Here is a 16,346-nt window from a genome sequence, read left to right on the forward strand (position 1 = left end):
TCACCATTGTACAGAAAACTTGTGAAAATAGCAACATTTTTCGTCATCATTCATTATCAAAGCAGTGTTACCAAATTATTGAAATCAAAATTACTCTCGTTTTCAGCTATTTTATTAAAATGTAATCCAGGCAACGATTCTATTATCATTAACAATAAAAATTGTGTATGTTTTTATTAACTTTTAATTTCGGTGGAAATTAACTTAAATCGATGTAAAAATCGTACAATAATTCTAGCTAATTGTCTCACCATTCTACGAATCATTTTCACCGATTTCAATTCACTCGCCGAACCCTCTACCATATTTTCCACTCGCCCACTTGTTTTTACTCACGGAATCAATCATGCAAGTGAGTAAAATTTAGCTTCTTACAGATAAAATAAACTAGAATAACTAACGATTCGATACCCAAGCTCTCTCTACTTCGGTATCGAACAATCCAACACCTCAAATTCCTCATTTAGTAATCGTAAACAATGGTAAACGATCCTCGAATTAAAACTGCTTTCAAACCTTACTGATCGTCGACGTTATCACGTCTGTTTCAGTGAATTTAAAACGAGCCATGAACAACAACGTCAAAGAATACGCCGACGCGAACAATAAAATGAAAAAAACCAACGAGACGTTAGAAAATGGTCAAGAATGTATGAAAAATCTCGAAGAAAAACTCCTCGAATCGTTCTACCAGCATTTGAACAATTGCAACGAACGTAACGACGGATCTTGTAATTCTAACGCCGAATCAAACATCACACCTGTCAATAATCTAAACCGTAACAGCGAATCTACCAACGGTAAACCTCAGAATGGCGATTTGAATCGAATGTATAATCGAAACTCGTCGTACAGAAACATCTACGTATCGAGTAGCTCCGAAGATGACGACGAACACTGCGTTTACACTTATAAAGGAGCTGAAATACCAAACGTTGCTGATTCAGCCTTCAACGTAGTAGAGGTGCTGAATGGTCGCTCGTCTCCTGATATGGATTACTTAGAAATGGATTTCGATCCGGGACCTTCCAACGGTCAAGATTCCGATAGCGATAACGCCTCCAACGATGTACCAAATACCGAAGAAAGTGATCGATTTAGCGAACGTAAACCATCGGATAGATTTAAACAACAAGAAACACATTGCGATGAAAATGCAAACTGTTACGTAGATCAAGTACCTGTCGAGAATGTTAACGAGTCTCCTTCGGAAGCTGTCTTCTGCTCACCGGTTTCAAAACAACCGTCGACTGACGATGAGCAGCCTTGTTGCTCGAAAAGTTTGCATAGTTATCGAAGTAACGAAATCTTCGAACCGAAGCAGTATTTTTGTACGGGCGATTCGTCCGACGAAGAGGTTCCTAACTCTGATTACGATGATGTTACGTTCATCGTTGATGGTTACCATGAAGTAAGCAACATACAGTTTCGGTTTCCTTGAAAGAGTTCGGGAAATCATTCATTGTGTTTATTTTTCTTTTTACAGGCCAAAAGACTTGAATCTGAATCAGCTCAAGGTATTCCTTCCGTATCTGTATCGGATGCTGATCACGTTGAAGAGAATTTCTGCTGTTTTGATAATTTATTAAGGACTGATCCGACGTATTGTATAAGCGCCATAATTAATCTTCTGGTCAGTGTGTCGTAAATTGGATAATATCTGATCGAAGAATCAATAATTTTACCTATGTTATTATTTACAGACGGCTTTACATATTCCGCATGATTCTCATTACGCTAGATGTATGTTATCAAAATTACTTCAAAGAAGAGAAGTGCATCCGGGGTTACCTATCGTTGATTATTTGATTTTACGAGCCGTCGAAGACGTCAATGAAACCGAACTGGTGGGCTTATTAGCAGAATTATCGGATCACAAATTTCATTCGAGATTCTTCACAACGTATCCAAAAAGGAATATCGATTACCTAGAATGGCTGAGCGAATGGATAAGTAAAGGTGAATTTCATCATTTCTTATCCTTGAACATGGCTGAGTTTGTGTTCGAAAATTTGACGAATATTTTGCGATCTTTGCCAATTTCTAAGGATCTAATTTCTTCAATTTACCATTCACAATTGGATTACCTTTTTTTCAAATTCAGCATTTTATTAATTATTTCTCACGTTAAACAGGTGCATTACCAGTGGTTACCAGAAATGTTCTCGAACGTGGCTCGTTACCTGTTAAGAATATAATTTACAATCAATGGAGGCACAACGTCGTTTATAAAACAGACTCCGCTCATGTATCGTTAACCAATCCGCTAGAACGAATCGAAAAATCTGTGTTATCGAGGCAGCTCTGTCAACCATCTTTAATATACATCAAAAGAAGCACAATGATGAAAAAATGGCACCCACATGTTGATCTGAGACCTCTACTTAAGCCTGAAAATCAGCAATGGTTTAATGAAAATGTTCTAGGTTTGTTCATCTTCGCCAAAATACAATAGTCGGGGAGCCCACTTAAGTATAAATTGCACCCCCCCCCCCCGTCGATCCTCCGGGACAACTTTTTTCTTAAAGGGGGAGTCCTAAGGAACATTTCTAGCCCTTGTACTCAAAAAAAAAAGTGGCCCTACTTACAAAATGGCGGCCATTTTGATTGACAGGTCAGCTGAAATCGCAGATTTTGCGTTTCAACATAGGACTTGCACAACAGTTTTCAAACTGTACAAAGGTAGATCAAAAGATCAAGCAAAAATTGATCACCTGTCAAAATTTCAAGTGCTAAAGTGCTTTTTTCGGTCATTTGGTGAATTTTTGAAAATCAAATGTAGGCTTAAAATGAGGGAAAAAATCAAAATGTTACCAAATTGACCAAGAAAGCTGAAATTTGGGATACACCCTATTTTCGACATGCCAAATCGATTGGAAACTGTTTCAAACCGTTTTGAGCAGTTCTGGAGCCTCCAGCAGATTTTTGAAACTCGAAATTCCCACAAAATTTCACCAAAATGAAGTTGGAAAGCTGAAATTTATTCTGCAAACTAATTTCAATACGTTACGAAGTCAACTGTAGGGGAATTTCAAGTCGATTTGGAGCATCTAGCGATTTTTCGAAAATTACTGGAGCCTCCAGTAGATTTTTGAAACTTTGAATTTTCACAAAATTTCATGAAATGGAGATGGAAAGCTGAAATTTACTTTACACTTCGATTTTAACACCCTCTGAAGACGACTTCAGGTGGGTTCAAGTCATTTTGGACCCTCCAGCGACTTTTTGAAAATTACTGGAGTCTCTAGTAGATTTTTGAAACTTGAAATTCCTGGAACATTTTACCAAATGGAGTTGGCAAGCTGAAATTTACTTCGCAAACTAATTTCAATTCGATATGAAGCCGACTACATGGTGATTTCAAATGGTTTCAAATGGTTTTGAAGCTTCCAGCTGCTTCTTGGAAATTTCAATTTTCCAAAAAACACCATACGACCTCTCAAGAAGTGGCTGGAGGCTCCAAAACAACTTGAAATCCCAGCAGACGACTTCGTAGCGTGTTAAAATTAGCTTGCAGAATGAATTTTGACTTTCCATCTTCGTTTGATGAAATTTTGTGAAAATTTAAAGGTTCAAAAATCCACTGGAGGCTCCAGTAATTTTCGAAAAATCGCTGGATGCTCCAAAACAACTTGAAATTCCTCTGCAGTTGACTTCGTAGCGTATTGAAATTAGTTTGCAGAATAAATTTCAGTTTTCCAACTTCATTTTGGTGAAATTTTGTGGGAATTTCGAGTTTCAAAAATCTGCTGAAGGCTCCAGAACTGCTCAGAACGGTTTGAAACAGTTTCCAATCGATTTGGCATGTCCTGGTTTGATGAAATTTTGGGGAAATTTCAAGTTTCAAAAATGTACTGGAGGCTCCAGTAATTTTCAAAAAAGTCGTTGGAGGCTCTAAAATGACTTTGAAACCCACCAGAAGTCGTTTTCAGAGGGTGTTAAAATTGGAGTGTAGAGTAAATTTCAGCTTTCCATCTCCATTTGATGAAATTTTGTGAAAAATTAAAGTTTCAAAAATCTGCTGGAGGCTCCAGAACTGCTCTAAACGGGTTGAAATCATTTCCAATCGATTTGGCATGTCGAAAATAGGGTATATCCCAAATTTCAGCTTTCTGGTCAATTTGGTAAAATTTTGATTTTTTCCCTCATTTTTGGCCTAAATTCGATTTTCAAAAATTCACCAAAAATCGAAAAACGCACTTCAGCACTTGAAATTTTGACAGGTGATAAATTTTTGCATGATCTTTCGATCTACCTTTGTAAAGTTTGAAAAAGTTCGTGCAAGTCTGTGTTAAAACGCAAAATCTGCGAATTCGGCTGACCTGTCAATCAAAATGGCCGCCATTTTGTAAGTAGGGCCACTTTTTTTTTTAGTACAAGGGCTAGAAATGTTCCTTAGGACTCCCCCTTTAAGAAAAAAGTTGTCCCGGAGGATCGACGGGGGGGGGGGGGGTGCAATTTATCCTTAAGTGGGCTCCCCGACTACAACTAAATGTGAATTTATCTTCCTCCAAAGATCGATATTAATTTACTTGTTGCTTTTGTTTTTCGTAGGACAATTAGCTTCGATGATACGAGAACATAATAACGGTGCCAAGACGAAGCATTATATAAGGATACCTTCGAATTGCCAATGTGGTATTACCCTATTCGCTTCTTCAGATAATTCAAAGTTATGCAAAGAAATAGACGAAGCTTCTGAATTACCACTAGCTTGAAAAAAAAAAGTTTATTATTTCTTTTATTATTATCATCATCAACTTTTTAAAAATATTTATAATTATATTGCTCGATTTTTCCCCCATTTTTTTTTTTTTAGATGCCATTTAATACGCTCGGTTTTGGGAAAATTTTTAACCTGCTAAGTTCCTTCATTATTTTAAAATCGTTCACCAAAATGTTAATTCATTTTACTATATCATGCGACCGACAGATTTTTAGCTGATTTTTTTTATTATATTGTTCGTGTAGATCGTTTTGTATTTTGAACAGTCGTGAAAATATTTTGTATATTTTTGTATAGAATTATTATCGAATCGAGAATTATTAAAACCGAAGCCCGGGCTTTTAAAAATTTCATCATTAACACCACGTTATTTTATTCGATCGTTGTTTCTGTACGTTTCTTTTCTGTATATAGGTATTTTTAATCTTTATGAATAGTGCCATTGAATAAAAAATATTCATCATTATGAGAATGGTTTATTGTAGTATTATTATGTTTTCTTTTTTCCAAAAACACTGAATATTCTATCTTTGGTTTTACTCCGTTGAAAAAGTATTTTTAATGTAAATTCACTTATGTAGAAAAAAAAACGATTTTTCGCCAAAATTGCTCTAAACATGCTATTTTTTGTCAAGTATGGCAAAAATTGTTCAAGAAGGTCCAGTATTCTGCCAGAATGCCCAAAAATTCATTTTTTCACCTGGTCTTCCATAAAGAGCTCTATCTTGTCAATGTCAGAAGACTGAGTCCAGTTTTTTGCCAAAATAACCAGTTTTCTATATTTTTTTTTTTTCAATCCGTTTATTTTATAAGTTGCTTTATGTTACTAAATTAGGCTGGGACAAACATTATGGGAACATTAAGCTGCTTTCACAGTGTATTCAATTAAAAATAAAAATGAAAATACATAAATCTCGCGACCAGCGAAATTAGGAAAGGCAAACACATAGTCGACGTGATCCTGTGATCCCTCAGTCCACTCCAATTATTTTACTCTCTTCAATTATTTATTTTTTTTCTTGTAACAAGAAATACATAACAGAAAAGGGAGCCACTTTGTCTTGTTCTTTTTTCATTTTCAATCTTTTTGCTTCTGTTTTATATTTCTCTGGCGTTTCTTCGTCATCCAACCAGTCCTGAACAGTGACGCCCGCTTTCTTAAATTTATCTTTTAACATTTGCGCTAAATGGAACGCATCCAAACTTATCATAACATCTTCAAGTTCTCTTTGTGCCTTTGACTCTGGTTTCTTGAACTCCATATCCTAAAGACATGAAATTAATAGGTATTCTTATTAAAAATCATGTATATAATTAGCTCTTGTGAAATTATCACGAGGCAAATTGACAGACAGGTAGATTAGGCCTAGTATGTATTTTAATTTCAAGTCTCAGATTTTTAGTTAGATATCAAGTCTGACTTCTGAGAAACCCAAGTATGTGAAACTTTTAAAAATAACTTTTTTTGATCTTTTGTCAATTTTTGAGCTCCACAAAAAATATTTATATTATACCGTAGGGTGCAACTGAATTTCTGAGACAATTTCGCAAGGGAGCCCCCTTTTCGTTTTTTTCTACGAGTTTTTGAAATTTTCAACCACTTCCTCCTTAAAAAAAAAAACAAATATGAAAACATTTTTACATACTCACCCACATAATGTAGGTACCTAGTGATTATTTTCTGTGAAAGTTTCCAAATTTTTGGACCACCCCTTCAAGAGAACGAGAATTTTGAAACTTGAGCACGTATGGACATATTTCTCGAGGTGGGGAGGGGAGGGGATCGACTCAAAAAAAAAATAAAGATAGTTTTACATCAAACCGGGGCGCCTACCTAACTCCTCAACCGAGCTCAAACATGGTTAAAATATAAGATAGGTCAACTTACTCGATTTTTTTTTATGTCGGACGTTATGTACTCAAATGAATTTCTCCAACACTGGGAAAAAAAATAGTGTTAAATGAAGGGTTCATCAATCATAACGCACCGAATTATAATTATACATATGTAGATGCTTACTTCGTCGACAGATTCGGGGTTATTCTGCCACTTTTTGTAAATTTCCAGTGGATCCTTTTCTTTTTCATCAGCGAACTGACGCCGCTGGAGGAAGACCGGCTGCTTTGGGTGAATACCTCGTACATTAAGCATATTGTATAATGCGAACCTGCAAAAAATTCATTTAAATTAAATAATATTTCGAGTTGTAAATCATTTAATTTTACAGAAATGCAGAGCTAGAAAGATTCTGTCTCGAATTTTTGTAAAAAAAAAATGAGTAAAATGAATGATTTTTCAGCAAAATTTGAATTTTTTAAGAATATGCAATTATCTGATTTATTTGCATTAATGTTGTGTATCTCATGTGTGTCTAAAGTTGACTGGTCGAATTTGTTTTTCTCTCTCTAGTTGTATAATAAAAGACGCACATTTACACAACCTCGACCTGCATTTGACGCCTTAAAATTGAGCTATCATCTTGGAATACTTCATTTATTATGGAAGAAAATAATCACAATCATCACTTACCTTGCTAGAAATCGAGCCATGCTAGAGTCAAAATGAACAATCTTTGCGTCCTAAAAAAAGACAATTTTTGAAATTAGCTACCTAAGTATAACACGGAGCTTTGAAAACATAGATATTTACATTTTAAGTACATATTTGCAGCTGGACCTATCACTCAAATTGACAATAAAAAATTTCAGATTTTTTAAGAGAAAATGTGTGTGTCAGAAAATAATCTTGTACTTTTCAGTATTAGCCCTACACAGAAATTTGCGTTGAATTATGACGTGTCGAGTTTTCAGAATTTCAAAAAATGCTCTCTATTGCCACAAAAATTTTTTCTTCAATTATTTTAATTCTCCTAAAAGCAATTATTTTCAAACATTTGTAGTTAAAATAACAATCTGACGTTTTTACAGAACTTCATCTTATTTTTGCATGTCTTTTTTTTTCAATTTTCAATAATTCTTTCAGTTAACATCTTTATCTTGGAATATATCAAACGCCTCGAAAGACTTTATTTTGATTCGTTTACCAAATAAACCTGGAAAGTGCAGGAAAGTAAAGATTTGGTATTTTCCTCATTTTTGACATCTCGAATCGATTGGAAACGGTTTAAAAACCATTTACAGTTCTTTTGCTGGAGCATCCAGCAGACATTCTAAAACTGATTTCTATTGAAATGAAATCTGAGAAATCAACGTCAATGACAACTGAAGAAACATTATTCGTAGGTACTATGTTAGGTAGGTATATGGACGTGTACGTGTACAGTACAATAGGATACCTTATCAATTTCCTCCATTGCTGAACAAAAAATTCAAATAAAATATAAGTAATAAGTTATTTGTAATGCTCAAATCGAACTGTTGGTCTATAGGTCTAGCCATTGTATCGATAATAATAGCAATCACAAATTATACATTTCCAATAAAATCTTACTTTTGATGATGGTTTGATGTCTGCTGGATCGAATCAGAATATCTCGTTTTGATAGTTTCTGAGTACCTAACTAAAAGAAGTTACTACTCGTACGTTGAATGAACACTTGGCAGAATACTAAAAACACGAGAGTTATTTCGCGTAAAGATAGTTCAATTACAAAATATTACCTACTTCAAAAAACGATGAGGATGAAAACGTTGTAAAAATTCGCAAAATATTTCACATCAGAGGAAACCGGTCTCAATGAATGGAATAACAATAACAATAATCACATGGTAGGCTCAGGTTGTTTGCATTAGAACTCATAATTTCCCATTTCCCCCCGAATTTTTAAAAAAAATTTCATACATGCTTAGATATGAATGATGAAACCTTTGAAATATTTTTTATATTTTAAAAAGATGACCAAACAAAATATGGATTTCATATTTCCCAAATTTTCTCCGTACTTGACATTTTTGAATGAATTTCCTATTTTTCCTCCAATTACATTTTAAGCGTTTTTCTTTTCAACACTTTGATAACAAACAACGCCATCTGGCGTCTCGGAAAAAGAACTATTAGTCGGAGAGCCCGTGGAAGGATCTATTGCCCCCCCCCACCGTAGATCCTCCGGGACAACTTTTCTCTTAAAGAGGGAGTCATAAGGAACATTTCTAGCCCTTGTACTACAAAAAACGTGGCCTTCCTTACAAAATGGCAGCCATTCTGATTGACAGGTCTGCCGAAATCGCAGATTTTTCGTTCCAACATAGGAACTGCACAAAATTTTTCAAACCGTACGAAGGTAGATCGAAAGATCAAGCAAAAATTCATCTCCTGTCAAAATTTCAAGTGCTAAGGTGCGTTTTTCGATTTTTGGTGAATTTTTGAAAATCGAATTTAGGCCAAAAATGAGGGGAAAAAATCAAAATTTCACCAAATTGACCAAGAAAGCTGAAATTTGGGATAGGTACATCTTATTTTCGACATGCCAAATCGATTGGAAACTTTTTCAACCCGTTTTTGAGCAGTTCTGTAGCCTCCAGCAGATCTCAGAAACTCGAAATTCCCACAAAATTTCATCAAAATGGAATTGTAAAGCTAAAATTTATTCTAAAAACTAATTTCAATACGCTACGAAGTACTGCAGGCGAATTTCAAGTCGTTTTGGATCCTCCAGCGACTTTTGGAAAATTCCTGAAGCTTCTAGCAGATTTTTGAAACTTTAAATTTTCACAAAATTTCATCAAATGGAGATGGAAAGCTGAAATTTACTCTACGCTCCAATTTTAACACCCACTGAAAACGACTTGTGGTGGATTTCAAGTCATTTTAGAGCCTCCAACGACTTTTTTTTGAAAATTACTGGAGCCTCCAGTTGATTTTTGAAACTTGAAATTTCCCCAAAATTTCATCAAACTAATGATGGAGAGTCGAAATTCATTCTGCAAACTAACTTCAATACGCTACGAAGTTGACTGCTGGTGAATTTCAAGTTGTTTTAGAGCCTCCAGCAACTTTTTGAAAGGTTGTATAACGTTTTTTTGGAAAATTGAAATTTCCTAAAAGTAGTTGGGAGCTTCAAAACCGTTTGAAACCACCATGTAGTCTGCGAAGTAAATTTCAGCTTGCCAACTCCATTTGATAAATTAATGTTGGGGAAATTTCAAGTTTTAAAAATCTACTAGAGGCTCCAGTATTTTTTCAAAAAAGTCGATGGAGGCCCTAAAAAGACTTGAACTCACCTGAAGTCGTCTTCAGAGGGTGTTAAAATTGGAGTGTATAGTGAATTTCAGCTTTCCATCTCCATTTGATGAAATTTTGTAAAAATTTAATGTTTCAAAAATCCACTGGAGGCTCCAGTAATTTTCAAAAAAGTCGCTGGAGGCCCTAAAATGACTTGAACCTACCTGAAGTCGTCGTCAGAGGGTGTTAAAATTGGAGTGTGTATAGTAAATTTCAGCTTTCCATCTCTATTTTGTGAAATTTTGTGAAAATTTAAATTTTCAAAAATCTAAATGACGGCCATTTTGATTGACAGGTCCGCCGAAATCGCAGATTTTGCATTTTAGCATAGGACTTGCACGAACTTTTTCAAACTTTACAATGGTAGATCGAAAGATCATGCAAAAATTTATCACCTGTCAAAATTTCAAGTGCTAAAGTGCGTTTTTCGATTTTTGATGAATTTTTGAAAATCAAATTCAGGCCAAAAATGAGGGGGAAAAAATCAAAATTATGCCAAATTGACCAAGAAAGCTGAAATTTGGGATATACCCTATTTTCGACATGGCAAATCGATTGGAAACGGTTTCCGTTTTGAGCAGTTCTGGAGCCTCCAGCAGATTTTTGAAACTCGAAATTCCCACAAAATTTTATCAAATGGAGTTGTAAAGCTAAAATTTATTCTAAAAACTAATTTCAATACGCTACGAAGTACTGCAGGCGAATTTCAAGTCGTTTTGGAGCCTCCAGCGACTTTTTGAAAATCCTTGAAGCCTCCAACAGATTTTTGAAACTTTAAATTTTCACAAAATTTCATCAGGAAAGTCAAAATTCATTCTGCAAACTAATTTCAATACGCTACGAAGTCGTCTGCTGGTGGATTTCAAGTCGTTTTGGAGCCTCCAGCAACTTTTTGAGAGGTAGTATGGTGTTTTTTGGAAAATTGAAATTTCCAAAAACTAGCTGGAAGCTTCAAAATCATTTAAAACCAATAATTGAAACCAGCATGTGTCGACTTCATATCGTATTGAAATTAGCTTGCGAAGTAAATTTCAGCTTGCCAACTCCATTTGGTAAAATTATGCGGGAATTTCAAGTTTCAAAAATCTACTGGAGGCTCCAGTAATTTTCAAAAAGTCGCTGGAGGCTCCAAAATGATTTGAACCCACTTGAAGTCGTCTTCAGAGGGTGTTAAAATTAGAGTGTAGAGTAAATTTCAGCTTTCCATCTCTATTTTGTGAAAATTTAAAGTTTAAAAAATCTTATGGAGGCTCCAGGAATTTTCAAAAAGTCGCCGGAGGCTCCAAAACGATTTGAAATTCATCTGCAGTACTTCGTAGCTCATTGAAATTAGTTTGCTGAATAAATTTCAGCTTTCCAACTCCATTTTAGTAAAATTTTGCGGGAATTTCGAGTTTCAAAAATCTGCTGGAGGCTCCAGAACTGCTCAAAACGGTTTGAAACAGTTTCCAATCGGTTTGGCTTGTCGAAAATAGGATGTATCCCGAATTTCAGCTTTCTTGGTCAATTTGGTAAAATTGTAATTTTTTCCCTCATTTTTGGCCTAAATTTGATTTTCAAAAATTCACCAAAAATCGAAAAACGCACCTTAGCGCTTGAAATTTTGACAGGAGATGAATTTTTGCTTGATCTTTCGATCTACCTTCGTACAGTTTGAAAAATGTTGTACAAGTACTATATTGGAACGAAAAATCTGCGATTTCGGCAAACCTGTCAATCAAAATGGCTGCCATTTTGTAAGTAGGGCCACTTTTTTTTTGAGTACAAGGGCTAGAAATGTTCCTTAAGAACCCCCCCCCTTCAAGAAAAAAGTTGTCCCAGAGGATTGACCGAGGGGGGTGGAATAGATCCTTAAGCGGGCTTTCCGACTATATTAGGTACAGGGTGCCCAGAAATATCGTGAACCCCAAAGAATGTTTTTTATCAAAAACATAGGTTGACAACGTGAAATAGATACATATGATTGGTAGAATGTTATCACCTCAGTCTAACAACCAATCATGTGTTATCATTGTTATCATTCAGTGTGATCAACCGAAACATTTAGCAGAAAACTTTTTTAAGGGTCCACGAAATTTCTGGACACCCTCAAAAAGAAATGGGTGATCATTACGGAGCCAGATGCTAGAATAGTTAGTTAGGTAAGTAGTTACTTCGCCCAATTAAAACCTCATCCAATTTCACAATTTGAATTTTCAATTCTTTTAATTTATTTTGAAGTTAGAACATAAATAAGGTGCTAAATACCTATCTAGTAAATTAGGTAATGAATCTATGGGCACGCTCGTGATCCCACCTTTTAGAAAAAAAAAGTTATCAAGTCATGCATTTACATTCTTTATCAACTAGGTAGTAGTGTAATGAATTCAATACTATCACAAAATAGGTAGGTATTTGATTTCACCAAATATACACCAAATGCACACCGGTGGGTAAATTACATATGTATATGTACCTACCGCTAGTCAAAAGTTTGGAGTTTTTTCACGCCAATGTGGTGTGTATTTGTGTTTTTTTTATGTTTTTGGACTTTTTGGACGCAAAGGGAGTAAAATGATGACGTCATGGGTTAAAACGCATCGCCTTTTTGAACGATAAAATCGACTCTCGCTGTGAAGAAAACGCACTGGTATGTTCGGTGTATCATTTCTGAGTTTGCATTACGTCGACAAACTCCCTTCACCCGCAAAATTATATACACCATCCAATGGTTGAAAGTTGCACTATGTACATGCTATTCGAAATTCGATGGTGGTGCCCACAGTCACAGTCCAGCCATTATTGTATCCATTCCTCCATTTCGTAATCCTCCTCTTCATATTTATCCTCTTTCGGAAGTCCTCCTAACATCCACTAAACCAAACAAAATGAATTATCGTTCGATGAATAATCTACGTACCTACCTACTGATATTCAAAATCAGAACTCCAAAGTGTAAATAAATAGGTAAGTACTCACATTCTCAGCTGTGAACATGATTATTGTGTAAACTGCGGCAATTATGACAAAGATTAGCAACGTATACACCCAAAATGGTATATTTCTAAATGAAAAGGGTGCTGCTGCTTTAGGAGATTCGACTGTTACGTTATTGCTGCCTACTACCGGTGGCTTCAAAGATAAACAATTATTTCGAATCGTTCTCAATTCATCCAGAGTATAATTTGTACAATCTATAATATCTGTAATAAATATTGATCGATTTTTACCTTCTTCTTCTAACTACCTACCATGAATTTTCTATCGACACAATTTTTCCATATTTATTTTCCGAACCAAGTGATACTTGATACTTACGCGTAACTTGTGGAAAACATTCTAAATTAACATCTGCAGATTCTGCATTCACTGAAGAGTTTATCTGAATCAGAAACTTGAACCAATCTAGCAATAACGTGCATTCGCAGTAATTTTCTTTCGTATTGTAGATTGTAGAAGTAAATGTATATTTTGTCAAATTGCAAAACCCAGCTAAGGTTTTGGCTGGCACAAAAACTTCTGGGCTCTTACTTAGATCCAATTCTTCAACCGATGGGTAGCCAAGATCTGGTACTTTTTTTAAATCTGCATTTTTAATTATCAACTTTTTCAGCGTAATGATTTTCTTCCAGTCGAAATGTTTATCGTCGCAGTTGACTAAACTAAATTCTAAAATATTCGGTGGCAATACGAAACTGATGTCGATTAGCTCTGAATTTGACGAGTTCAAAAATCTGCAATCTTTTACATTAAGTACTGATACAGTTGGTATGCGAAAAAACTGTTCTTGTAATTTTTGCTTGGTTTTTAATTCGAGCAGTTCGTCGGTGAATTTCAAATATCCTTGGATGTTTAAATAAATCAGATTGGAAAATCGGTTGAAGGTATCGATCTTCGTTATCAGCGTTGAATTAGGAGTGTGGTTGAATAAATTGAATTTCTGTATTGAAAAATACATTATTTATAAGAGCATTTCGAAGATGAATTTGAAAAATCAAAAAAATGATACAGGATGTGTAGGTATTGAAACTTTTTTCTACTGTTCCCTTTCTCGATAATTTTTCAAATTAGATTTTTTTTTTCAAAATATGTATTTTCATGACCTCTTCATTTTGCAATCTTGACAACGTTATATTTACATATTGCTCAATTTTTTGTCTAATAGACTTTTCACTCCTATACGAAGTCAAATATCAATTTTCACTTTCACACTTTAAACGCTTATAATTTTCTCCTTGATTTACAAAGGTCGGCAACACTTTACACCCAGTCAACATTTTTTTTTAAATTCGAAAAAGCTTTTATTTTTATTTTATTTTGAATTCCTTACCGTTATATTTGAATGTATGGTCTCTGGTATTATATATTCATCATTATTAAGAAGTCTGACACACGTAACCACAGTATGATCGGTTTCATCATAACTACAACTTTTATCAACGATTTCTTCTCTCGATTGTCGTTTTTTATCGAATTTTGATACTACGATGGTTCTTACTGGAAATCAAATTAATCAAAAAGTCAGCATAAAGTTATAATTCTAAAAAATAGCATATGAAAAAACCTAGAACAATGTATACCTATTGAAAATAGTAAGAAATATACCATTTTTCTCATTTCTTATCACGATGTGTTATGTTATCATTAAAAAAGGACGCATTTACATTTCAGAGTAGGTAACAAAAACACACGAAAATATCAAATAATAATGGCCAATTATTGCCCAAACTGTCAAAACCCCACGCGAACATCATGCGAAGTACCTTGCCTATAAAGTTATTACATTTTTGTACAGAAAAAGTTATTGATCATAAATACTTTGGTTATCCAAATTTTATTCAAGTGTAGAGAAGTTCATATTGGTTTTTCAGCAAATTTTTGAAAATTCAAAAAATATAGCTGAAAAGTCCTAATAAGTTGCTGGCAAATTCGCTATTTGCCATTAAAGTCGCTATCTGAAGTTCTTTTCACATGGCGGAAATGACAGCGGATAGCGAAACCGCTATCGGCAGTTTTATCACAAAGCATTTTTATGGGTGAAAAGCAAAACTGCTATCTAAGGTATTAATTTACATTAGCGTTTTGCTTTTTCACTGGCATATTTGTTATGCATGTCACCATTTTGATTGGTGTAGGTAGGACAAAAGCAGATAGTGTTTTGCTGTTGAATTTTTTGCCTATATTTGTCTTTAAAGTGCAAAAAGGAAATTAAATTAAATAATTTCTAAAATAGATTTTGATTTAGGAGATTGAAAAATGTGAGGTCTGGGCCTCACCTCAACTTTGAATCAAGCTACGACTTGGATAAAATAAATAGTCAGACAGGTGTGTGACTAACGTTTATTAGAGGAACATAAAGTAACATGGTAATCGTGGGTGAGATAAATATGGTATAAGGTAAGTGCAGGTAATTACGCCACCCTAAGGTTTGAGGTCATTTAGTGAGGTTAAAATGCATCTTTGGCAAAAATGTGAATGAACCACCTCAAAGTACATCTTATTAGCTACCTTTCACGAAAAAATTTTTTTCTTACCCCTCCCCCAATACTGCCAATCTCCTCCTGAAAATTTTTTATAAAAGTGGCGTAATTATCAACACGTGCAGGTAATTACGCCACCATCCAAAAAAACTATTTAAAATCTATGAAAACATTGGTAAAAATCATTTGGCATTTTGGGCATCTTATTGGCTACCTTTCCCTAAAAAAAATGTTTTCCATTACCCCTCCCCCTATCCCACCCCTCCATTTCTGAAAATGTGGTGTATTCATCAACATATGCAGGTAATTCCGCCACTCTGCCCCCACCACCAAAAAAAATTATTTAAAATTATAGATAAAAACATCGCTAAAAATTATTTCTTAGTATTTTGGTCAAATATGTGAAAGTCCTGAAAGAGTTTTGTTAAAGTGGCGTAATTTTCAACATTGGTACTTTTGTATATTTTTCAACATTTCGATACTTACATTGAGAAATGACAAAAAACTGTTTATCCCATTGAAATCGTCATTAAATTTACAACAGGAAACATATCTTCAAAATTTTTTTTTGCCCTTATTACAAATTACAGCACGTTTCCAAACTGTGGTCAATTTAACATGACGTTTATTTATGGCATCAAATTTACGAAAAAGCGAGCCACAGATCAGAAAATTATCCGATCCGGTGATATTTTTGGTTTTCCTACCTTGGCTTTAACAGTACAATCACCTAAAAATCGTCGCACGGCGCCATCTACCCATTTACTATGAAAACTGAGGTAGTGGCGTAATTGCCAACGTGGTGTAATTAACTGCACTTACCTTATACTGAATAAATGAACTACTGAGGCAAGAGGTTCAGAATAATGCCTCGAACTACGTCATAGTTTGCTGTGTGCGCAGATGTGCTTGGCAGCTGGCAGTTGTCTGCCCAATAATGACTTGGGAAGTTGGCAGTTGCCTGCCAAGCGACGTCACA

At 34.8% G+C, this 16,346-nt stretch overlaps 2 protein-coding genes across 4 annotated transcripts; one reads left to right on the forward strand and one right to left on the reverse strand.

The window, feature by feature from the left end:
* The first annotated feature begins 124 nt into the window (after nucleotides 1-124).
* Nucleotides 125-5,192, forward strand: LOC135834762 (uncharacterized). The gene is made up of 6 exons (XM_065348729.1): nucleotides 125-352; nucleotides 552-1,411; nucleotides 1,487-1,633; nucleotides 1,704-1,959; nucleotides 2,136-2,426; nucleotides 4,555-5,192. Coding segments are annotated over exons 1-6 (1,719 nt in total). The 5' UTR covers nucleotides 125-351; the 3' UTR covers nucleotides 4,719-5,192.
* Nucleotides 4,826-8,425, reverse strand: LOC135834767 (uncharacterized). 3 transcript variants are annotated; one of them, XM_065348735.1, is made up of 6 exons: nucleotides 8,352-8,425; nucleotides 8,178-8,294; nucleotides 7,257-7,306; nucleotides 6,747-6,894; nucleotides 6,615-6,665; nucleotides 4,826-5,991 (listed from the first exon to the last, which is right to left on the reverse strand). In XM_065348735.1, exons 3-6 carry the CDS (start codon nucleotides 7,274-7,276, stop codon nucleotides 5,734-5,736), a joined length of 477 nt encoding a protein of 158 aa, XP_065204807.1. In that variant the 5' UTR covers nucleotides 7,277-7,306; nucleotides 8,178-8,294; nucleotides 8,352-8,425; the 3' UTR covers nucleotides 4,826-5,733. The 3 variants fall into 3 exon arrangements, with proteins under 3 accessions (XP_065204807.1, XP_065204806.1, XP_065204808.1); XM_065348734.1 differs by having other exon boundaries at nucleotides 8,178-8,412; XM_065348736.1 differs by lacking the exon at nucleotides 6,615-6,665 and having other exon boundaries at nucleotides 8,178-8,412.
* Nucleotides 8,426-16,346: the final 7,921 nt, after the last annotated feature.

This window comes from Planococcus citri, chromosome 2 (assembly GCF_950023065.1).
Source record: "Planococcus citri chromosome 2, ihPlaCitr1.1, whole genome shotgun sequence".
Lineage (NCBI taxonomy): Eukaryota > Metazoa > Arthropoda > Insecta > Hemiptera > Pseudococcidae > Planococcus > Planococcus citri.